The sequence below is a fragment of the Oryza sativa genome, chromosome 8, assembly GCF_034140825.1.
Source record: "Oryza sativa Japonica Group chromosome 8, ASM3414082v1".
Taxonomy (NCBI): Eukaryota; Viridiplantae; Streptophyta; class Magnoliopsida; order Poales; family Poaceae; genus Oryza; species Oryza sativa.
In genome coordinates this window covers 21,302,596-21,325,840 of record NC_089042.1, presented here as the reverse complement: position 1 = coordinate 21,325,840, position 23,245 = coordinate 21,302,596, and the positions used below count along the sequence as shown (strand labels likewise).

Sequence of the window (23,245 nt, the reverse complement as noted above, 5' to 3'; positions counted from 1 at the left end):
TAGAGCACATGGAGGTATATATGTACATGTGGCCCTATATAAATCTAACACTACACCTGTCCATCAGGTTGCTGCACACAAATTAAGGTATTTAGTAAGATTGATTTCTTAGGCTGCGTTCGTTTGGAGAACAAAGCGAGTTTGTTTGTTTCGTTTTCCACGCGCACGCTTCCCAAACTACTAAATGGTGTGTTTTTTCAAATATTTTCTATATGAAAGTTGTTTTAAAAAATCATATTAATCTATTTTTGAAGTTTAAAATAGTTAATACCCAATTAATCATGCACTAATGGCTCACCTCGTTTTGCGTATCTTCCCAATCTTCTCAATCACCTCTCCTCAAACACAGCCTTAATCGAAATCAATCTACTAATTCCATAGATATATCCGGCATATATCTACACAAGTACGCAATATTTTATATGCAATTTACCATACCTATATTTTAGATCTATACAATATTGTCAGATCCGTGGTTTATTATGTTTACCAAGAGTATGTTTTTTATATAATATCTATTGTGCGAGTGTTTCCGATGTTAGGCCGACTACGGTTTAATGCTGGGGGCTCGCTCTGTTTTCTTCTGTATAGATCATGCTTGTTTACGGTTTACATAATGCCTAATATTTAATCTGCTCATTATATCCTGATAATACTAGAAGATTCATGCAGTCTTTTGAGTACATGCTCGATATTCTCTGCATATAACTTGTCTTCTAGAAAATATTTTTCAGGAACAATTGAGCACTCGAGTAGGATGTGGTCGAGTACACCGCATTATCGAGAACATTCTCGAAAAATGCTGAGTTGTCGCACCCAACCTACCAACAAAAACCGACGACTTATCTCATGTATAGCGCTGGCTACGGCTGGACTATCTGAGAGAAGGTTGTTAACAGCTAATTCCTCATGAACGTTGTCGGCTTGATCACCTGACATGATTGCGAACAAACATCCGGATATGCTATAGGTTGGGTATGTGAGTCATGTTGGCCACATGAGATGCACATGTAATAACCAACTCTAGCGCCCCTATAGGTGATTAAGAGATGCCTACTCCTGGTTAATCGACCAGACAGTTGTAGCGACATCTCGCCGCCTATCAATCTAAATTCACTTGTGGACCGTTGAACTCCATCTATCGTTGTCGAAAACTCCATATCTCTACGGTCTTACACCGGGATCGACCAAGTGAGTACGACGAATATTGATAATGGGAGTCGCGGATAACAAGAGATGCTTTCGCGAATACGGTTTGTTTCCGTATGCCTATCAGTTGCCTATAGGTGATCGAGGTACACCTACACTGAGTCCTCGACCAGTAGATCATAGAGATCTCTCACCACCTAAAATTCATCTTCAGGTGATCGAGATACGCCTACTCCTGGTCCTCGACCAGTCGGTTACAGCAATTTCTCGACATCTAACGACAATCAACATTGTCATGATAGTGACAACCAAGACCGACTAGATCGTCGTTGTCACCAGGACGACAACGTCTAGGACTAATGACATCAGGACGACAATGGACAAGGTTAACGACATCACGACATCACGTGATGACGACAAAACTCGAGATCCCCAGACTTCTAGAGGGCCCGAGGATGAGGTAGTAGGTCTAGAAGCGGAACCCCCGACTACAATAATTCCTCATTGCATTCGTCGTCATCAGGAGGCAGTTCTCACAGGTCACGAGAATGTCGTCCATCTATTATTCTAGATTTCCTTCAAGTGGTCGAGGTACTACTACGGCTGGTTCTCTACCAGCAATGTAGCGATCCTCGTACTACGACTTCTAATGGTCGAGTTACGACTACGACTGGTCTTCCACCAGCAGCGTAGTGATCCTCGTACCACGACTTTTAATGGTCGAGTTACGACTAATTGGTCTTCCACCAGCAGCGTAGCAATCCTCGTACTACGACTTCTAATGGTCGAGTTACGACTAATTGGTCTTCCACCAGCAGCGTAGCGATCCTCGTACCACGTCTTCTAAAGGTCGAGTTACGACTACGACTGGTCCTCGACTAGCAGCTTAGCGGTCCTCGCACCTCAATTTCAAACGGTTGAGAGACTCCTACTCCTGGTTCTCGAACCAGTAGGTCGTAGCGATCTCTCATACTTCCACTTTAAGTGGTCGAGTTATGACTATAACTTGTCTTCGACCAGCGGTGTAGCGATTCTCCCACTACTTTTGCGATTTGTTGAGTACAACTATACACCTGGCATTTGCCCAGTGTGGTGGTCGTCTCATCATCTACATCAACTTCTGTAAGTGTTTATATGTGCAATATTTGTCCGGTGATCCTCTTTTCTTATATCACCTCGTCTTGAAGTCGTTCCTATTGTCCCTTTACGCTATTCTGACAAGCCTCCGAGAAACCTAAGGGAATTTCAGCTGGGGACACCCAGAGCAGATAATGTCTTATTGGAATATGAGAGCCGAACGGCCATGTCAAACCTGGTCATGTAAGAGTTCTCAATTGATGCGTATTAACCAAGCCGTGTAATCGGAAATTGATTTTTCCAACTTCACGGCTGGGGGCTAGGATTTGTCAGCTTCAGCATGGTTTGTTATAAGATTCGAGCTGTCTTTGTGGAAAATGGCTTTTCCATAAAAACAATTGGGGGCAAGGAAGAGTACCAAACTGCATTCGCTGAGGGCAACTCTAGCGAGCATACTCTTTTATTGTCTCATGCAGATTCAATTTATTTTCAATTTTTCCATACATATTGTATCATGTTACCCTTGAGCGCTCGCTCGAGGGCTATTTCTATTTAATATTCTATTTTGAGTATTGATTTCAGGAAAGTTCTATTAAACATTGTCGAAGACTCCATTTCTCTACGGTTCTACATCGGGATTGACTAAGCGAGTACGGCAAATGTTCTGAGTATTGATTTCAGGAAAATCAGACATCAGAACAATCAAGTCAGATTTCAAGGCTTTGTCGCAGACTCTACGCCTACTTGATTACTCGAGAACGGTTGATGGATCTCGAAAGGAATATGGAATGAAGCGATGGTGTACCCGCCGAGATGGTTCTCTATATCAATCCCATATAAACAGGATGTAGGGCTATTACCTGTCAGATAAGGGGCTCGAACCTGTATAAAAACTAGATGACACCCCGCGCGTTGCTGCGGAGATTTAAGAGAAATAGGAGATATGAAAATTTGGTATGAACAATCATGTCGAAAGAATAGCATATAATGTGCTAAACACTTTGTTTATGATTTGAGATCATACAATAAATTATATTGCCAACTTATAGGATAGTAATTAGCAAATGCATTTTGAATTGAAACAGAACTGTTGTTTAATCTATTTGGTGTTAAATAAAAGACAATTTAATTTCCTACCTATTTGGAACAAACAACAGTTGTACATGGACATTAATCATATTAGCAGGAAAAAAATGGTAATAAAATACTCTAAGGTTAGTGCTTACTTAAATATGTTAACTCCAAGTTGTAGTGTTTTATGGAGCAGAAACTTCCTAAAGTCAGGTGAATATACAGATTGGTGCGGTTCGTGTGGATATGATGAACATGTCTATACATTACTAAAACACAAAAACAAAATATAATACTAATCAACTATGTGTGGAGACAATTGAAAACCGAATAACATAGACATAGAGAAGAACAATCACATAGCGTACTTTTATTATATAGTATAATGCATCACCCCCTTGTAATTTCCTCTTGTGGTATTGGCAACCTGCAAATCATTTGCGGTGCAGTAGCATCCATAGGTAGGTGAGAGTGATTCATTTAGTAGCTAGCTCAATCACTGTATAAAGAAAATTTCAAATTAATTATAGGTAATGATTCTTCATGAATGAAAATTTAAACGCTTGCTACTAACCGCATAAGACATGGTTGTTTGTAATCTGCAAGAAATAAAACAATTATATGTCCAATAATACCAGGAGCCTGCAACAGTATTAGCAAAAGCATGACATTAGGTGGTACTGCTCTGGAAAACTGAACTGGCAGCTCAGAGTACAAATTAACCAATGAAAGAAAATAGAAAAGAAAAGAAATGCTCACCAACATGCAAAAGAGATGACAATAGATTGAAAGAGACATGTGGTATGTTGATCAGCATCCATTTGCAGGACTGCCAAAGACAATCGAACTGCAGCTGCTACATTCGTTTTGGTAAGCAAGCATATAAATCATCCCAGGAGACAAACTGAAATAAAAATTCACCAACGCGGTAACGCCGACTACTCACCTAAAACAGCAGTTACATAGGTAATTAAAAGATATAAGTGGAAGATGTACAATATCTGTGTGCGCCATGGTGGGTGCCTCTAACGCTTCGGCTCAACATAGGAAGATTTGCCAGGACGGAGTAAATGGTGAACTTCTAGTGGGCCTGTTTGATCTGTAACTGGCATGAGCATTGAGTTGCCCTGCTAATGATTGCTATCCAAACGTTAGTCAGCAATCCGATGGCTAGGATGAATAGAACCGACGTGGCTTACTCTCAGAGCAGGAAAATAGTTTTAATTGCACTTAGTGGGGATGGTTTGTATAGGTATATAGGATTCCTTTCTCCATCTCTTTTACCTTAATCTCGCATATACCCTAGTACTAACGATCCCCATACCATCCAAATACCGTAGTCGCGATCTCAAACATCGACAGGTTGCTTTTGTTGCCATTTATATATGTTAAATATGTATTAGATAATATTATAATGGTTGATAATATTTTTTTTCTTTCCTTGTTGAGAATAGTACCTAATTTGTAGTTTATTTGTAAACAATTTTTTATACGGTAACGTAGAATATAATAAGGCTAGCTTCTAAGACTATGTTATATCAGCATAGTTGTATTAATAACTTCTTTTTAAAACCAAAACGGGTATATCCTTGTATACAAGGAGAAGGTCAAAAAGCACGAACCTTGGAGTGGACCAGAGTGTAAAAATTCTTTAAGAAATCTTCCCTAATTTTCTGTCGAGCAAATCCGATAAAAGAATATGAGTATATCCATTTATTGTTAGTGATGTAAAACTACATATACCTGGAAAAAAGCATATGCTTTGTAATCAAAGTGTGCAAAATTCTCTCTTATCACTACAGTATTCTAGTCACAACAGAGGTTTGGCACATGGCATATAACTCGAAGTATATCATGGTTCTAGAGCTCTATAAAACCGCACAACTGACATATTGTCCTTTTGATACATTGTATTTGTAAGTTTTGAAAACAAAACTTAAATTTATGAAATTTTTGACTTATTATGTAAATATCCTAGCCATCTAAGTAGTGTATTTCTTTCGCTTTACTGTAGGGCTAATCTATACTACTCCCTCTGTCCCTTATTATAAGGGATTTTGACATTTTGCTTGCACTATTTGATCACTCGTCTTATTCAAATAAATTTAGGCAAATATAAAAAATGAAAAGTTGTGCTTAAAATACTTTGGATAATAAAGTAAGTAAAAAAAATTCTAAATTTTTTTGAATAAGACGAATAGTCAAACAGTGCAAGCAAAAAGTCAAAATCCATTATATTAGGAGACGGAGGGAGTATATAAAAGTTACAACCCACTACATTCTAAAGCTCAACGTGCAAAGATACCACATTATCATCCATTAGCAATTATTACATCCTAATTCTCATACAAACATGATATATCATCTATATTTTATTATATTCCAAATCTTTAAAATACAAGCAAGTTAAATCATCATCCCATACAATTTACACAATGGGGCTGTTCTCTTCAACCATACCATTTTTTGATAAAGTTGTCAAAAAAAATGTCTACGTTTAGTTTGTTGCCAAATTTGGTAAATACATAAGAAATCCTGCCAAAATTTTGGCAATGATAAGGTTTATTTTGCCTATAATCTAAATAGTCCCAATATTTCAACACATATCTCTTCATCATTCTTTACAATATCCTACATATTTTAGCCCCACTTAGTAAAATTTTCTATCTTATCTCATTAAATCACATCACCTCAATTGTTTATAGCCTTTAGATGATTAATCTATGGTCAAAATTATTCCCTCGTTTTTTCTCTCATAAAGACACATCACCTTACATTTACTTTTGGATTATCAATCTAGACACTATTTAAATTATCATAAATCACATCACCTTAAGTGGTTTATAGCATTTTCCAATGATCAATAAAAAAAATCTATAATTAAGCTTACATCACCTAGCTATTCTACAAATTATTTCTAATAATATTATACTAAGCTCCCGCAACAACGTGTGGGGTTTCATCTCCTATGTTCTTTTCACGGTGTAAACCGCATACTTATATTTGGGCCAGGCCCTAGGCCAACCCATTGTGTGTTAGGCCCAAGAGAAAATTATACAGTAAAAATGCATATCACTCCATGGGCTTTTATCCATAGACTCTGGCCCATGGTCTAATGGCCCAAGAGTTTGTTTGCCACTAGCGTAATGATTTTATGAAAATTTACATGAATAAAACTGTTTTTGAGTGCATCAGTTTTACGAAAGGTACTACAAATGTTTCAAAAATCGGGCAGTCAAAATGTTTCAGTTGAAGATTGGGTGAAACATTAAGTCATACATGGAGAAACATAAAAACAACAATTGAAACATAAAAAAAATGCGAAACATAGTGAAAACACATGTTGAAGCATGCCATTGTCATGTATAATACAATGAGTTTTAGCAGTTTGAAACATATATATTTCTTTTATCGTAATATATTCATGTGATATCTTATTGTAAATATTTAGTTCCTACGAATATAAACGGTATGATCGGATCATAGATCGGATAAGTAGTTTAGGATAAAAATTTATTTTGAATATCACTACATGCATGCATAGGTGGATGGGGTGGAGAGAGAGTATGGACGGCTAGTTGCGTAAATTTTGTGAAACACAGTGAAAACACGCGCTGAAACATATTGCTATAGCATGTGAAACATTGAGTTTTAATGGTTTGAAAATATTTTTTTTCTTTCATCCGAATATAATCATATGATATCTTGTTTTAAATATTTAATTACAATGATGTTGTGATCAGAACGTAAATCTAACAATTATTTTATGAGAAAAGTTATTTTAATATCAATAAGCATGGAGGGGGAGCACGATAAGGGGATAAGCTTATGCACTGTATGGTCGCATGTAGTGGGTGGGAGCCCGATCGTTGGAGCTACATCTGGCACCCGACGGGAAGTAATTCCCAAGTTTTGTAGTAATTTGAGAAAACAAGTACTCCCTCTGTTCCATAATATAGCAACTTATAATCGGATGAGATATTTTATAATACAAAGGAGTACTACCTCCGTTTTTTAATATACAACACATTGACTTTTTACATCATGGTTGACCATTCGCCTTTTTAAAAAATTTCAAGTAAATGTCATTTCTTTTATTGTGGTTTGATTTATCACTAAATGAACTTTTAAGCATTATTTACATTCGTAAGATATGCACAAATTTTTTAAATAATACAAATGGTCAAAAGTTGTAAATAAATCAATGGCATCGTATATTAAAAAAGAATGGAGTATTACCTTCTTCCTAAAATGTTGCAATTCAACCCAATCATACTTACATATGAATTACTAGTAGTTGTACGTGCACTTAAGGTTGTGTTCTTCCCCCTTTTTCCCAACTCACTTTCCTCTTTTTTCGCACACACGCTTTTTAAAATTGCTAAACAATGCATTTTCTCCAAAAGTGTTTATATAGGAAAGCTCCTTTGAAAAGTCATATTAATCAATTTTCAAGTTTTTTAAGCTAATACTTAATTAATCATGCATTAATGTATAATACCGGTTTTCCACGCGGGAGGTGGAGTTTCCGAATTTAAGTAAGGCTGAGTTCTTATGTTCACTTTCCCAACCCACCACTCGTTTTCCACGCGCACCCTTTTCAAACGGTTAAACAATGTGTTTTTTATAAAAAATTTCTATATGAAGTTGCTTTTTAAAAAAATCATATTAATCAATTTTTCAAGTTACTTAATTAGTTATACATTAATATTATTTTTTCGTCCCAAAGTCCCGATTCCCGAACACAACCTTAAGTCATTCATAGTGCATACATATGGCATTCAACCCCGGTATTCTACGTCACAGTTTCCATGCCACCTTTGCTATTCCCGTAACCAAGTGAAAACCATGGAGCTAAAGTAGGCCACGCGTTCTTCATTAGATTTGTCAGAGTGCGGGGAGAAATAGCTCGGGCTGCGCGTCGGGGAGAGGAATCGGGGGAAAGAGGGGAGACAGGAGCGGTGCTGTCGTAGGGCTAGTCGCCACCTTCGGCTCTACAGGCCACCACAGCCACCGCGGGGGGAAGAGGGAAGAGGCCACGGATGGAGAGAGAGGAGCGGCGCTGCTACGACTGCTCGCTGCCCCCCCCGGCTTCTTCGCTCGACTCGATGCCTGAGATGGCCGCCGCTTTTCCTCATTTTTGCTCGATCCACTGCTGCCGACAAGGAAAGGGGAGAGAGGAGTGGCGCCATCGAGCTCCCGCCACGCAGAGGAGTCAGGGCGTCGACGCGGTCGATTCGCTGCTGCTTCGTGGGAGGAGAAGAAAGGTGGTGCGGCGGGGACCGCCAGTGGATCTGGCCGCTGCTCCGTCTGGCGCCGTGTCTGCTCGACGCCTCAGCTTCCTCCGCTCATCGCCATGTTTCCTTTGCCGGTAGGGAAAGGAAGAGATGCGAGAGAGGGGGCGAAGAGAAGTGAAAGAGATGATACTAGTAAGACTCACTAAAAGTAACTTGCACTGTGGAGGATGTAGCGTAACACATTCTTGATTCAGTTGGCATGTAAGGTTTGGCAAATGTAAAGGGACGCACTGCAATTGCCCTTTAGACGTCTACGGTCCCACACCGGTCACGCTCGCGTCTATCATCGTCTCCTTCTAGAACCACCCAACCCAGCCCAACAATCCCAATCTCTCTCTCTCTCTCTCTCAATCTCTCATCTCCAGCCGCGCTTTCTCTCTCTCTCTAGCTCCCAGCCTCGACTTCACCCAAACCCTAGCCCTATTGCGCGCGGGAGACCCGCCGGCGAGGCGCGCGCACGGAGCGAGCCGGGGGGCGGGAGGGCCAGCCGCCGCCGCCGCCGCCTGCAGCAGCGAGGATGCCGTCGGGGTCGGCGACGCAGTTCCGGTACACGCAGACGCCGTCCAAGGTGCTCCACCTCCGGAACATGCCGTGGGAGTGCACCGAGGAGGAGCTCGTCGAGCTCTGCAAGCCCTTCGGCAGGGTCGTCAACACCATGTGCAACGTCGGCGCCAACCGCAACCAGGCCTTCGTCGAGTTCGTAAGGACACTCCCCTCCCCTCCCCCCGATTCCTCCCTCCTCCGCCCCCTGCCCCCGCCATCTGATCGATTACGGATTTACGGCTGCGTGTGCGATCGTCTCCTCTGTATGTGTGTGAGGACGTGGCTTATTAGGATTTGGAGGAATCTGTCCTTTTGTGGGGGTTGCGATTTAGGGTTTATGGCGGTAGCAAGTCGTTTTGTTGCTCGATTATGTGGGAGTATGATGTATGAGAGGGAAAAAAATTCTTATCTTCTGTGATGATTTGGGCAGTGGTAGTTCCAGAATTTGGTGTTTAATTGTTAGTTTAATATGTGGTTTGAATAACTAAGATAGTACGGCTCTGTCCAATGAGATGCATACAAACAATACATCCTTTTTGTCATGTGCTGGAAATGCGTGACTCTTGTTGGTGTTTGCACTTGTGTTTGTGTTTCCATGGTTTATTTTGGCATCTTTTGTTGTTGCGTGCAATTGGATTTTGTCTGGCATGACACGGCGAATATTCGTAGGAGCAGGGAAACAAACTGATCTTATTTGTTAACCTGAATAATAAAATTAACAGCGAGGAAGATACTGCTGTTGGAAGGATGACTTATCTAGTGAGCAAGCTTTGGGCTATCTGTTAATTGATAAGAGATCTGCATTAAGTTTTTATTTATACATGTTTGATTGTTGATTGCTAAAAAGGTTGTGTTCCTCATTCTGTATGCTGTAGTATCACTTTTTGGAATCAGGATTTTTATGGCCAGTTTTGGTTCCTTGAAACTTTTCTATTTCAATGTTATTTGTTTTGTAAGGTTGTTGGCCTGTTGGTTATGTTGAATTGGGGTATCAGAAAAGATGATTTATTAAAGCAATTTTTCACCTTGTTGTAAAAAGAAGTGTTCAGTGTTATTAAGGTGTTAAGGTGGTTTAAGATAACGTGGGTATGCCTAAGCATCATAGCACACAAGGTGCAACAAGGCAGTGTAATATGAGATGGAGGAGGCTTGATTAAGGGAGAAATCTGCAAAGAAAATAGCTAGAAGGAGAAAAAAACCACTAGGCCAAGCTGCCAGTCCACAGAAGACCAACATCAGCTTCATGACAATACCCCCACGTCATCGTGCGCAGCCAGTTGAGGAGCAGAACACTAGGCACGCAAGCTGAGATCGACATCTGCAGCCGCCTGTTTTCAGCCACCTCCCCCATAGCTGACCTCTGCCAGCTATCACTGCCATCAGAGGTCAATGCCTCTGCCCACCTCTCTGTCCACCGCTGCCGCTGCCAGAGATTGAGCTGCAGCAAGCAGCAGCAGCTGGGATCTGGATCTAGATCTGATGGTAGGGGTGTGGGATCTGCGACAGCAAGCTGGCTGTGGTAAGGATTGAGGAAGGTGACCACAACCAGCTAGGGTTCCAGTATGAGCTTGCCCCCTTCTTTCCCTTTCTTCACTGGTTTTGCCTATAAGGCAGAGTGGGTGTCTTGACCCATGCAACCGCTAACCACTATGGAGACACTAAAGTGACGCCTTAACAGCCATGGTGTTCTCTATGTAATAAAAGAAAATGACACAATTATTATTATTTAGTTGCATAAATGTGTTGCCCTTTGGATTGATTTAGCGGAAGTTTCAAATGAACAGTGAACTGTAGACTGGACATTGAATTGCTGTTCTTTGTTCCTCACTTATATTATAAATGTACCTTTTTTCAGGCAGATCAAAACCAGGCAATTTCAATGGTTTCATATTATGCTTCTTCTTCAGAACCTGCTCAAGTTCGTGGCAAAACTGTATATATCCAGTACTCAAACAGACAAGAAATTACCAACAATAAAGGAACTGGTGATTCCTCTGGCAATGTTCTTCTTGTCACTTTTGAAGGTGTCCAGCCTAATGATATTAGCATAGATGTCATTCATTTGGTAAGTATGCATGTTTTACATGTGATGCACTTCACTTAGCTAACAGCTTGGTTGGAATAAACTTATATTGCCTATATTTCAAAATTGACTTGGGCCTCTGTTGCTATGATACAGTGATCTTTTTTTTATCGGGACATATCTTTATCAAAATAAAACCGGCTTGATGTAAACTAATTACTAAATGCACACTATTATTGATTTGTTATGCTTGCTAGACAATGTTAATCCATGGACTTTAGGACATGCATACTGATTCCTGGCGAAAAACTTAATGATTCACGTAGTCTTTAAAAGCACTGCAGACTGCCTATTTCACATACATTGTATGGCAGTTAAGATACTTAAATGGCACCTCCATGTCAAGGGAAATTCAAAATCTCCTCTTTCTTCTACCAGGTTTATTACTTCTTCAATTTGTCATCCTGCATCATATGACTTGTCAGCATAGCATGTTCACTAATATAATAATAGCATCCAAGTTCATTACTTCAGTACAATTCAGTTCTATGCTCCATGTCCTTCTCTTTCTGCATAATCTTGCATGTGCTCTTCGACTGATTAGTCGAAACTCGAAAGTGGACTTGTATCCTCATCTTTTGTCGCAATGGTTTGTGAATGTTTTAGGTATTTTCCGCATTTGGGTTTGTCCACAAGATAGCAACCTTTGAGAAGGCTGCTGGTTTCCAGGTAAGATAGTTCTTATATTGAGCTGCTACTATAATTCTTGTAAGTTCAGCTTATCAGCTGGAATTTTCGTAGGCACTTATCCAATATACTGATGCTCCAACTGCACTAGAAGCAAAAAATTCGTTGGATGGAAGAAGCATCCCGAGGTAGCACTTCATTTTATAACTATTATTATTATGCGCTACAAACCTCCGATGCAGCATTACTGAAATGTCAAGTCATGCAGATATTTACTTCCTGAACATGTCCCCACCTGTCACCTGCGCATAACCTTTTCTGCGCACAAGGATTTGAATATCAAGTTTCAATCACATCGTAGCAGGTAAAGAGGGAAGCTGGCGATGTTTAAATTTGATTTTAACCTCCATTAGCATATGCTTGATGAGACAATACTCAAATTCACATCACTAACTGTTTGGTTACAGGGATTACACGAATCCATATCTTCCTGTGAATCCAACAGCAATCGAGGGAATCGCACAGGTATGCTTTAACATTTCATACTATTCGTTGTGTTCTTTCTCTCCTTCCTTACAGTGGAGGTTATGCAGCCCACTTTAGGCCCTGATGGGAAGATAAAGGAGCCTGAGAGCAATGTGCTTTTGGCTTCAATAGAGAACATGCAGTATGCTGTGACGGTGGATGTTCTACATACTGTAAGTATATTTTATTCTTACTGACTCCAGGTGTTTTATCTAAAATAAGGACAAAATTAGTATATAATCATGTTATGAGATAATTTCAGGTGTTCTCTGCTTTTGGTACTGTTCAAAAGATTGCAATGTTTGAGAAGAATGGTGGAATGCAGGCCTTAATTCAATATCCAGGTATTTTCCAACTAGCATGCAGCTCACAGGATTTTTTGCACCTTGTTTTGTTGGATGTACATAACCTGAATGCACTTGGGTGTGATATTTGTTCATTCATCGTATAGTACTATAGTTAGTTCCTGATAAGCCATCTCATAGATGATAATAAACCGTGTAACCTGTGATGCCATGCTGACTATTGAGCTACATATTTGTTTATGCATCATAAGTTTCTAAACCTGGAAACTTCAGCAGAGGGGTGTCGGAGTTCGTGAAGGCTTAGAATGGACATCTGCAACTATCCACAGCTATAAAGTTGCCTTTAGTAATTTCTTGATCATTTTTACCTTCTGTGTAAGCATATTCTCTTTCTTAGTAGAGGTTTGCTTCTGAGGTCTTTCTGTCATCACTGCATCAATATTTTCCTCCTGGTACTCTGCATTAGATAATACCTATCTTAATTGTTTCCAATCCTTGCACTTTTGAGTAAGATTAGCGTTCACCATGTCAACAAAGACCTGTCTTGCATCTGCAGTCCAAAAGCCATCGTGGCATTTGATGTGTGGTCAATTTCTATGGCTATATCTATACCTAAGTGTGACTTCATAGTGGCACCTCATATTACAATATTTGGAATTTGGTTTTATCAAATCTCTGATCCTCCAGAAATGACTTCACTAGTTTGTGTAACTTGGGACAAAAAATATTACTTCATCAAACGGAAAGAGTTTTGCTGTTCACTTTGTTTCCTCGATCACAAGCACTACAAATGCATTCCTCATTTGCCAATGGAATCTATTTTACTTCAGCTTTTCAATGATCTAATCATGCATTGCAATACCATTTTAGTTTATTGGAGTTATCTTATAATTGAAAAAACTGTTTTATTGCAGACATCACAACGGCAGCAGTTGCTAAACAAGCTTTGGAAGGGCACTGCATATATGATGGAGGTTACTGTAAGCTTCATCTGTCATACTCTCGTCATACTGATCTCAATGTAAAGGTATAAATGATAGTTTCAGGCTGTGTAAATTAATAAATATTGAAGTACATATATCAGTTGACTAATTGTTGACTAATGAATAGTGAATGTAACTCATTTAGAAAATAGCGTACTGCTACATGAAAGCAGAATAATATATCATTCATTCAATTTGACAAAGTACGCTTTCTGAACATATTTCTTTTTTCTCCTACAGCTTCCTTCTGCATTTTTCCTCCTAATGGAGTTCTATTTTTTTACATTCAGGCACATGATGAGAGAAGCAGAGACTACACTGTTTCATCAGATCCTAGTGCACAAATGCAAGCTGCAGCGCAAGCCCCAGGTCCTAGCACTCCAGGAGTGGCATGGCAAAACACCGCACCCAGTGCTTCCTTTTATGGCAGCACTGCGGCAGCGACTCCTGTTGGACAAGTGCCAGCTTGGAATCCAAACATGCAGGCAGGTGCTTTTGGATCGGCATCGTCTGCATACCCAACCCAACCAATGATGCCAGGATCAGTTCCACACTATCCAGGAATTGGATCCAGTTCCGGAGCACTGCCAGTATCGTTCCAGGCCTCACATCAGATGCCACAGTATGGTGTACCCCCAGCTGCTCCACACCATGCTCCACCGGCTGGCCAACCAATGTATTTCCCGAAATAATCTATCTTTATCCGATGTACAAGCAATTAGAGCAATTGCAAATGTTGCCTGCAATACTCGGGTCTGGGTATCTTCTCTTCAAATTTTGGGTTGTAACTCGTCTATGCAGCTATTCATATTGTAACTCAGTGAGCTCCCTGTCGCAAATGTGCCTCTGCGTCAGTCGCTGTCTGTAAACTGTCCGGCAATTAGAAATTCCCATCCTTAGCATGCCTGGTATTGTTCAGCTCGAAACTGAAATTTTTCTTCGTGCCCTATATTTTTTCGGTGTAGATAAGTGTTCCGCTGGAATTTTATGCAGGTGCTGTACCCTATGTGCTGCTTTTTTTTTGTGTGGGGCGCCCCCCGGGGGGGGGGGGGGGGGGTTGTTACCTGGATGATTGCAAATAAGAACCCCGGCAAATCTGCTGGTTGGTTGCAAATAATAACCCCTCCAAATCTGCGCAGATGAAACCCCATTCAGGACATGAATTACGATTGTTCATGAGCTATTTGGATCATGGAAAGATTGGAAACAAACTCTTACGTCAAGGTTTCTACTAATTACGTGATTCCGATTTCAGAGTCAGCCATGGCTATACTGCCTTTGCTCCAGTAAACATCGCTGCTCTAGTAACAAACATTGCAGTAAACATCACAACTATCCAATTCCCTTGTTGCTGCTCTAGTAAAAAACATTACAATTATCCAATTCCCAGATATTTTTTTTCACTGCTCCAAAACCTGAAGTACATATACGTGAGTTGAGTGATCCAGCAACATAAAAATCCGAGGCTCCGAGCGATCTGCACCAACCATCTCACCCGTCCGACGTGGCAGCAGCAACCAGCCACAGCTGAGACCTCCATCCAATAGAAACCCTCCCTTTGATTCCCCCGTATCCCGGCATCCGGATAACGCTGGATAAGAGGCGACGCCTCCCATTGGCCACACCCACCCAACAACGCATCCTGGCCGTCCGATCCACCCCCACCACCGATCTCCGCCGTCCGTCGCCGCCCTCGCCGCCGTGGACACCTGGCAGCGCCGGCCACTCCCGGACAGTTTAATACAAGCCACGCCTTTGCTCCGTGCCGGCCAAAACGTACCCTTGTGACTACACCCGCTTCGCTTCCTCCCCTCTCTAAGCCGGGGAAGCTAAGCCATGGCGTCCGTCACCGCCCGCACCCCGGTCGCAGCCCTCCGCTCGTCGGCGTCGCTCAAGTCTACCTTCCTAGGGCAATCCTCCACCCGCCTCGCCCGCGCACCGACTACGAGGCGTAATGTTCGGGCGGAGGCCAAGGGAGAGTGGCTCCCCGGCCTCCCTTCTCCCACCTACCTCAACGGCAGGTGAGCACACACATAAAAAAAATATATTTCTACTACCAGTAGAGAGCATCATAAAAAAACTACTAACACGATAGTTAAACGGGTGTGTACAGCTTGCCAGGCGATAACGGGTTCGACCCGTTGGGTCTGGCGGAGGACCCGGAGAACCTGCGGTGGTTCGTGCAGGCGGAGCTGGTGAACGGGCGGTGGGCGATGCTGGGGGTGGCCGGGATGCTGCTGCCTGAGGTGCTGACGAAGATCGGGTTGATCGACGCGCCGCAGTGGTACGACGCCGGCAAGGCCACCTACTTCGCGTCGTCGTCGACGCTGTTCGTCATCGAGTTCATCCTGTTCCACTACGTGGAGATCCGGCGGTGGCAGGACATCAAGAACCCTGGCTGCGTCAACCAGGACCCCATCTTCAAGAGCTACAGCCTCCCGCCGCACGAGTGCGGCTACCCCGGCAGCGTCTTCAACCCCCTCAACTTCGAGCCCACCCTCGAGGCCAAGGAGAAGGAGCTCGCCAACGGTACGATTCTATCAATATATCAGAAGAAAAGAAGAGCAGCATACAATGAAACGACGCCATTGTTCTGAATTTTTGTTGATGTTGTTGTTGCAGGGAGGCTGGCGATGCTGGCGTTCTTGGGGTTCCTGGTGCAGCACAACGTGACGCAGAAGGGGCCCTTCGACAACCTGCTGCAGCACCTGTCTGACCCGTGGCACAACACCATCATCCAGACGCTGTCAGGCTGAGCGTGTGATCGATTTCATCAGGGCCAGGGCATCTCAAGGAGCTTGATGAGTTCAGGCTGGTGAAACCGATGATTGGGCGATGGAAGATGTTCTCTTCTTGTTTCTTCTTTTTTTTTTTGTGGAGTATGCATGTATAAGATGTTAATGAATTGGGGGGAGGAGAGAGAGAGAGATGGATGTGATGAGATTCAGACTTACTGTGTGTGTTGTGGTAATTGTTTCCTGCATGCATGGATCTGGATGCATGGGTGAGGGGGTGAGTTGAGTGGTGAATTTCTGATGTACAGTACTACAGGGGGATAAACTATCTCATGGTAGCAGCAGTGTTCTAGCTATCTCATGGTCTCGATCTTAATTATGGTGGATAAACTACGCTTAATTGCTTGTCAAGTGCTTCATTTGCGCATTGATTCAGTATTGCGTATCGATTCAAAGACAAAAAAAAAAAAAAATCCGTACAGATTCAGTCACTTTTAATCCAGAGCTGCATCCGCAATGGTGAATGCTTGCTACTCTTTGGTGTATTCCCCCAAAAAAATGGTCAATGCGTACTTATATTTGTTCTGCTAATACGCTTAACACCAGACTCACCAGTAAAAGAATCACATTTTTTTTCACCACACAAAAAAAGCCATAACAAAACAAGATAATTCTAATAACGTTTAAGCTTCTTAATAAGATTTACTCTGTTTGGTTTCAACGCTTCAGAGCAGTCACACAAAGCGATGGTTTGCAATGAACACTTTGGATATAATCAGTAAAAGAAATACCTGCATGATAATGCACACAGATGCTTCGAAAACCATCATTAGTTATTCCTTAACATAATCACATATTTCTGGACTTTACACATAAGCTCGCAGATAATTATTCTATCAGTGATAGGCTAGGCAATGCATCCGTCGACAGCGAGATGTCTGCGATGACTTAGTTAATCTTAATATATGCTCCGCTAGTCTTTCAAAAATGCTCACAAGGATGGTGTGTACGTGTGTGCGTTTATAGGGGTGAGTATGCACAAGTTATGAGAGCTTACAGTTTTTTTTTAAAAAAAATAAGTTCACAGAATGGAAAAGATGATGGTTATTTTGACGGAAATTGGCCGGCCTTCTTCTTCGGCTAGCCTGGTTAAAGAAAAGATCGACTGGTACTACAACCGAATAATTATAAAGAGAAAAAACGGTGTTATATGTACTTACAATATTCTTGAATTTTTTTTCTAAGAAAATTCTAAGTTGGATCAAGATTCAATCACAATGTGTTACAACATATCGGGCCTTATCTTTTCACTTATACTTATACTTATCAGCCAAAATTTAAATTTTCAACATTAAATTTGAAGTTAATTTTGGGGTTATTTCATCAAAATTTAATTTTCAGCCTTTGTTTTATTTCGCTATAAACATGTATATAAAAGTTTTATTCACAAATTATTTTTTGTTTGCAAATATGTTATTTCCCCAAAAAATATACATGCATCTTCCCCCAAAGAGGAATACACTACCCATTTTATGGAGAGGCAATAACCCAAAATCCATTTCTAAATATATCAAAAGATAAACACACAATCAAATGATCATCTGTTTGTTGTGCAAGTGTGATTCGATATAAATTAGTGTACAGTTGAAAAACAACAGTTGATTTGATATAAACAGGAAGAAATAATGTGTTTTTTAAAACAAAAATAATGTGTATTGTATCTGCTAGTACGAGGCATCTACAACATGGGCTGGTCTGGTCATCTTTGCCCGTTGCATATGTGCAATTGGGCCCACACGAATGGGCCACACCTGCTAACTATCCGGCCCATGGAGGCCTAAAGGCTTCTTCTTCTGGTCCAATTTTTTCCAGCCCAGCCCAGATAGGACAGTATAATAAGAAAGCGAAAGTAAAAAAAAAAAAAAAAGAAGAGGAAATCTGGTCAAACTCGTCCTCCTCTCTCATCTCCCTCCCCGTCTCGCCGGCGGAGGTAGGCTTCGCCCTCTCGCGGCCTCGCGTGCGCGTCGCCGGCGAGAGGGCCGCCCGTAGGCACGGCGCCGACGGCCTCGATCCTTCCCTATCCACGCGCTCTGCGTGGCATCCTCGTCGAGGTCCCGGAGGGGTTGACCCTGCCAAGCTGCGGCGCGCGCGCGGCCTGTTCGACGGAATGCGCCACTGAGAGACTCCCAGCGTGAGCCGCCCATTCCGAGACAAGAATGGCCGCTGGGGTGGCTGGAGCGAGGGGCGCAGGTCGCCCGCTCATGCGGCTGGTCACCATGAGCGGCGTGCCGATCCTGCGGCAGCTGCACCTGGAGGAACGGCTGCTGCGCCGTACCGGGGATAACTGGTGCATCATCAACGACGGCACGGCTCCTGCCACCATCGTCATGGGCGTGTCAGGGTAAGCAAGCACTTCTTCCTGGTGGCCGCCGTAAACAATGTGGTGTAGTGCCGTGTCCTGCTCGTTGTTGAGGAGACGACTTCTGTTGATGACGGGGTTTCGGTGATGACAGGAGAGTTTCGGAGCTTGTCGAGATTGAGCCGGTCCTCCGGGATAAAGTTCCGGTTATAAGGAGGTTCAGTGGTGGTGGCACAGTCATCGTCGATCAGGGGACAGTGTTTGCCACATTCATATGCAGCAAGACCGCCATTCCTGGACTGCAGCCATTTCCGCGGGATATCATGTCTTGGACTGGTCAGTTGTATGACAAGGTGTTTGATGGTTTCGGTGAATTTCATCTGCGTGAGAATGGTATGCCATAGCGTCTGGTCTTTCATCACTTGACAGCAAATTTTGTAATGCCCCTATTTTACCGAAATTGATGGAAATTTCCATGTTCGTAATCGTTATTTCATTCTGCCCTCTATAGCATGTATGACATTGATTAATAAAAAAACATGATGTGTTTTATACTACATGTACAACTTGCATATTCATATCCTAGTTTTCATTTAAAAGTCTCAAATTAAATGTTCAGTTTTTTTTATTAGTCCAATTTTACTATCGAAGAGATACTAACAACATATTTCCTTCTGATGTTGCTTGAGTATGTACTTTATGCTGTAGTAAGTGTTCTCCTAGAAGTTAATTTATTCATGTATTTTTACTTCTGCAGATTATGCCTTTAGTCAAAGGAAGTTTGGAGGAAATGCTCAATCCATTACAAGAGATCGTTGGGTTCATCATACATCATTCTTATGGGATTATGATATGAAGAATATGGATTATCTCAAAATCCCAAAACGTGCACCTGATTATCGACTGGTACAGTTCTTTTCATATTATTTTTCCCTCTATATACTTATCAACACCTAGATTTTAACATTTCAGGCAAACATAAAATTTGTAGTTTGGTTAGGTAGTAGATATGCTTGGATATCAGTTCCTGTAGTTTGTAAGCTAATAATCAAATTTAGGATTACTAGCTAAATACCCATGCTTTGCTATGGATTAGAATAAATTATAAGTGTGCCAATATTGCTTGGAGTTAATTAATTGTGAGGTTTTTGGGACAATTTCGTCCCTGTTAGATGTCTTTGTACAATAAATTTGTATTCTAGAGATGAAATAAGATAGAATTCATATGTAGAAGGATTATTTGTGATATCAAAGCTCATGAAGGAGTATTTGGTTCCAAAAAAAGGACTATACAACAAAGTTGGTGGGGAGCAGATTCACTGCCACCACCATTGCATTCTTTTAAAAGAGTATAGATATTTCCACAATATAGCGAAGAAAAACTGAGCTATAAACTGCTGGTTAGTAGCTACCTGGCTATTGTAGTTCAAGATAACTAATGCACTGAACAAGCTGGTAGTGGCTTCAATATTTTTTTTTCCTACCAGACGGTCTTATAATGTGTTCCATAGTTCTGAAAACTTGTGTTGACGGAAAACGCGAGTCCACTGGTTGTCTGGTTAATGATTTGCTGCTTGAACCACCTTTATCTTAATATTGATAATTTATTACCAGGGTACTACTTTTATTCTGAAATACTATGAACATAACTATAGAAGTGCCACTTTATATTAACGACAAAATGGAGATACAGAGTAATCTAGTCACCTGTACCTGCATGGAACCTAACTGCATGTGTATCCCGATTGAGCAATTTAGGTCAGGCTGTCTCTGCAAGCCTCTACCTCTACTGATCTTTGCCCCCACCCAGTCTGTACCAATGGCAGATGATGGCCCTTCTGAATTTTGGTGGATGACGGTGATTGTGGATCTGTGCTCCGCTCCATATTGTTGGACGACAATAAACTAACCAGATTGGGAGAGAAGATAGGCCATGGGAGCCCAAGGTGCTGTCTGGGCCAGACCACCAGTCAGCCCATTTAACCCTTTTCTATTTCTTTCTCTTCTCATGTCCAACAAAAAGGCAGTTCGATTGCTTCGAAACTGTCCGTTTGCTGGTTTTGCAAGATTGTTGGGCCTGTTTTCTCTTGTCCACTTCCACAAACAATCTTTGAAAGGAGCTGTGCCATTAAGGCCATGGTTCAGGTTTTCTCCTGTTAAAACTTCCAGTCTGATCTGGTTATTTAGACTATCTATGCACATGACTTCCAATACTGACTTCTGTTGTAGTAAGCGAGCTTCTGCCTAGAATTTGGTCTGAAGTGTGAAAACATTTTTGCAGTCTGTGGTTAGAACCAAATGCCAGTAACTGATCACTAATGATTTTAGCAACATCAACAGTAATTCTGCAGAAAAGTAGAACAGTAGTAGTTTTAAGGGTGTATCACTCGACTAGGTCCAGCCAGCCCAAAGAGTTGAGCAATGCAAAACTCTAGCTTACCATTGACTGATGATATTGAAACCTTTTCTTTTTCCGGGGGATGATATTGAAACCTTAAAAGTGAAGTACTCAAGGGATTTCAATATAAGCATTTATTTTCTTGTACTTGAATATCATCTAGCTGAAAACAAAGCATTGAGTGGAGCATACTGGTTTTCTACCTGCTGTTGGATGTGAAGATCTGGTATTGCATGAAACAATTTATAAATTCCAGCGGCTGCAAGCAGCAACTTGTCTGGGAACCTGCTGATATCCTCTGGACCACTAGCAGATTAGCTTTGATCCTCAAGTGGCCCATTGCCACCGGTACCTAAATGTACACATCTCCTTTTCCCGTAGAACAAAATTCAATTATTCGTTATATGTAATGATGGTTCTGAAGTCATCACACGCTTTTGTTCAATTCAATGTATGTTTTGATTTTAGGAATGCTAAAACTAGAACTGAGCCTAAATCACAGACGCTGTGATTGCGCGGCTTGCATTTGTGAGCTTTTTAACTTTAGGGCTCCTCGACATTATGCTGATGTTCATATCAATTGCCCTATCTTATTTTTCAGGCGAGGAACCACACAGATTTCTTGTGTCGCATGAAGGAGTATATGCCATCACGATCCGTTTTCACCGAAGGGATCATCTCTGCCCTCGGAGACCACTTCACAGTCGAACCCACAGAACCAGAGGCAGTGCTCTCTGATGACACAGGGTTTAAGCCTTCCACGAAGCTGTTATCGCCACAAGACCTAGAGGATGTTATCGCCTCAAAAGAATCACTCAAGGTACAGGAAGTCGAAGCATGACAACAGCTGTGAAGATGACTTCTTTTCTCATGATCATGCCTGACAAGCGGTACCATCGAACAGTGAATAAAATCAACCTTCCAGTTTGGACGGCGTTGTGCTCACTGAAAATTTGGCACCGAAGGACACAACCACAGCTTCCTTGAAGCGGACTTCCGCATCTAAAGCATCATTGCTCAAACAGCTAATTGTTATTCATTCCGGTTTCGGAATCTTTTTTACTGGAATAATCAGCTGGAGAACACAAATGTTCCTTCGCTAACGCCATCCTCATCTCTTATAAGTTCTAACCACACTCTTTTTGACCTGTGTTAACCTGTTCTTCATTCCTCAACCATAGTATGTGATATGTCCAGAGCAGTCAAGCAGAAGCTCTCCTTGTCACCACCACCAGCCAGTGCCCAGTAACCCAAAGTGGCAGGCAGCCTGAGTGATCCCCTGCTCCAAATTATTCCCCTCTGCCAATCCTAAGCAGGTACTATTACTAACCTGTGGCTCACCTCACCTGACCTGCTCCCCCTTTTTTTTTGACTGCATGTGACTTCCTTACCTGCAAGTTTGCATCTGGTTTTTTAACTTTTAACCGCAGATCGAGCTGATCACAGTCATGGATCGACCAGCCAGGGCGGCCGGCCGTGTGGCTGCTCTGCTTGATCTGGATAGGCTCCGGGGGAGGAGAAAGACTGAGAGAGAATAGTAGCTTGTACTGTTACTTGCGTGTGCCCCCACAAACCTGCAGGATCACACGGGGGGAGCGAGGGGGCGTGTGATGGATGGATGGATGCGGGATGGAGGAGGTCGCCATGGATAACGGACAAAAGGCCATCGCGTCATGCACGAACGCGGCCACAGTGCCCCGTGCACGGACACTCGGCGCGTACCGTCGCCAGGGCGGGCGCGGCCGTACGCCGACCGGAGCAGAGACCGGATGATGATATGATTTGGTGTTTGATAGTAGTAAGCCGTTTCTCTTGTGAATTTGTAGCTGGTTATATTAATCGCGAGTGATGAAACAACCAGATATATAACTTTTTTTTTCATTTTTTTTTTGTGTTTGTGTTCAGGGTGGCAGCGTGGACGGTGACCGGCGGCCATGTACTCCAGTTACAGGTAGCAGCGCACGTTCCACGTAAACAATATTATAGTCGTTTGGTAGCCCTGCAGTGCAGTGCAGTGCACTGGTTGCAAGGAAGAATGGCACTGCGGCTGTTTGTCTGATGCGGCGAGGGGAGCGATGTTGATGGAGATGGAG

The 23,245-nt window shown here is 42.0% G+C and overlaps 3 protein-coding genes across 13 annotated transcripts; all 3 read left to right on the top strand.

The window, feature by feature from the left end:
- The first annotated feature begins 8,870 nt into the window (after nucleotides 1-8,870).
- On the top strand, nucleotides 8,871-14,586 carry LOC4345664 (polypyrimidine tract-binding protein homolog 1). Of its 10 annotated transcripts, none has more exons than XR_010734428.1 (11): nucleotides 8,871-9,294; nucleotides 10,993-11,202; nucleotides 11,827-11,889; nucleotides 11,962-12,035; nucleotides 12,116-12,211; nucleotides 12,315-12,372; nucleotides 12,441-12,545; nucleotides 12,635-12,716; nucleotides 12,954-13,023; nucleotides 13,592-13,657; nucleotides 13,951-14,586. XR_010734428.1 is itself a non-coding variant. In XM_015794240.2 (10 exons), the coding sequence occupies exons 1-10, from the start codon at nucleotides 9,112-9,114 to the stop codon at nucleotides 13,956-13,958; spliced, it is 945 nt and encodes a 314-aa protein (XP_015649726.1). In that variant the 5' UTR covers nucleotides 8,871-9,111; the 3' UTR covers nucleotides 13,959-14,586. The 10 variants fall into 10 exon arrangements, 2 of the variants coding, with proteins under 2 accessions (XP_015649726.1, XP_015649725.1); XR_001548204.2 differs by having other exon boundaries at nucleotides 13,592-13,704; XR_010734427.1 differs by having other exon boundaries at nucleotides 12,954-13,052.
- A 75-nt stretch (nucleotides 14,587-14,661) lies between these two features.
- Nucleotides 14,662-16,751, top strand: LOC4345663 (chlorophyll a-b binding protein P4, chloroplastic). Its single transcript, XM_015794244.2, has 3 exons — nucleotides 14,662-15,681; nucleotides 15,774-16,189; nucleotides 16,283-16,751. The coding sequence occupies exons 1-3, from the start codon at nucleotides 15,497-15,499 to the stop codon at nucleotides 16,414-16,416; spliced, it is 735 nt and encodes a 244-aa protein (XP_015649730.1). The 5' UTR covers nucleotides 14,662-15,496; the 3' UTR covers nucleotides 16,417-16,751.
- Nucleotides 16,752-18,322: 1,571 nt separating this feature from the next.
- On the top strand, nucleotides 18,323-22,255 carry LOC4345662 (uncharacterized). 2 transcript variants are annotated; one of them, XM_026027600.2, is made up of 5 exons: nucleotides 18,323-18,796; nucleotides 18,909-19,147; nucleotides 19,512-19,660; nucleotides 21,754-21,972; nucleotides 22,057-22,255. In XM_026027600.2, exons 1-5 carry the CDS (start codon nucleotides 18,612-18,614, stop codon nucleotides 22,057-22,059), a joined length of 795 nt encoding a protein of 264 aa, XP_025883385.1. In that variant the 5' UTR covers nucleotides 18,323-18,611; the 3' UTR covers nucleotides 22,060-22,255. The 2 variants fall into 2 exon arrangements, with proteins under 2 accessions (XP_025883385.1, XP_025883384.1); XM_026027599.2 differs by having other exon boundaries at nucleotides 21,754-22,255.
- The last annotated feature ends 990 nt before the right edge of the window (nucleotides 22,256-23,245 follow it).

Coding starts and splice junctions, on each gene's coding strand:
- LOC4345664 (XM_015794239.2), top strand. CDS start 9,112: ATGCCGTCGGGGTCGGCGACGCAGTTCCGGTACACGCAGACGCCGTCC. Junction 9,295..10,992: donor ACCAGGCCTTCGTCGAGTTC/GTAAGGACACTC, acceptor ACCTTTTTTCAG/GCAGATCAAAACCAGGCAAT. Junction 13,705..13,950: donor ATACTGATCTCAATGTAAAG/GTATAAATGATA, acceptor TTTTACATTCAG/GCACATGATGAGAGAAGCAG.
- LOC4345663 (XM_015794244.2), top strand. CDS start 15,497: ATGGCGTCCGTCACCGCCCGCACCCCGGTCGCAGCCCTCCGCTCGTCG. Junction 15,682..15,773: donor CCCACCTACCTCAACGGCAG/GTGAGCACACAC, acceptor GGGTGTGTACAG/CTTGCCAGGCGATAACGGGT. Junction 16,190..16,282: donor GGAGAAGGAGCTCGCCAACG/GTACGATTCTAT, acceptor TTGTTGTTGCAG/GGAGGCTGGCGATGCTGGCG.
- LOC4345662 (XM_026027599.2), top strand. CDS start 18,612: ATGGCCGCTGGGGTGGCTGGAGCGAGGGGCGCAGGTCGCCCGCTCATG. Junction 18,797..18,908: donor ATCGTCATGGGCGTGTCAGG/GTAAGCAAGCAC, acceptor CGGTGATGACAG/GAGAGTTTCGGAGCTTGTCG. Junction 19,661..21,753: donor GTGCACCTGATTATCGACTG/GTACAGTTCTTT, acceptor CTTATTTTTCAG/GCGAGGAACCACACAGATTT.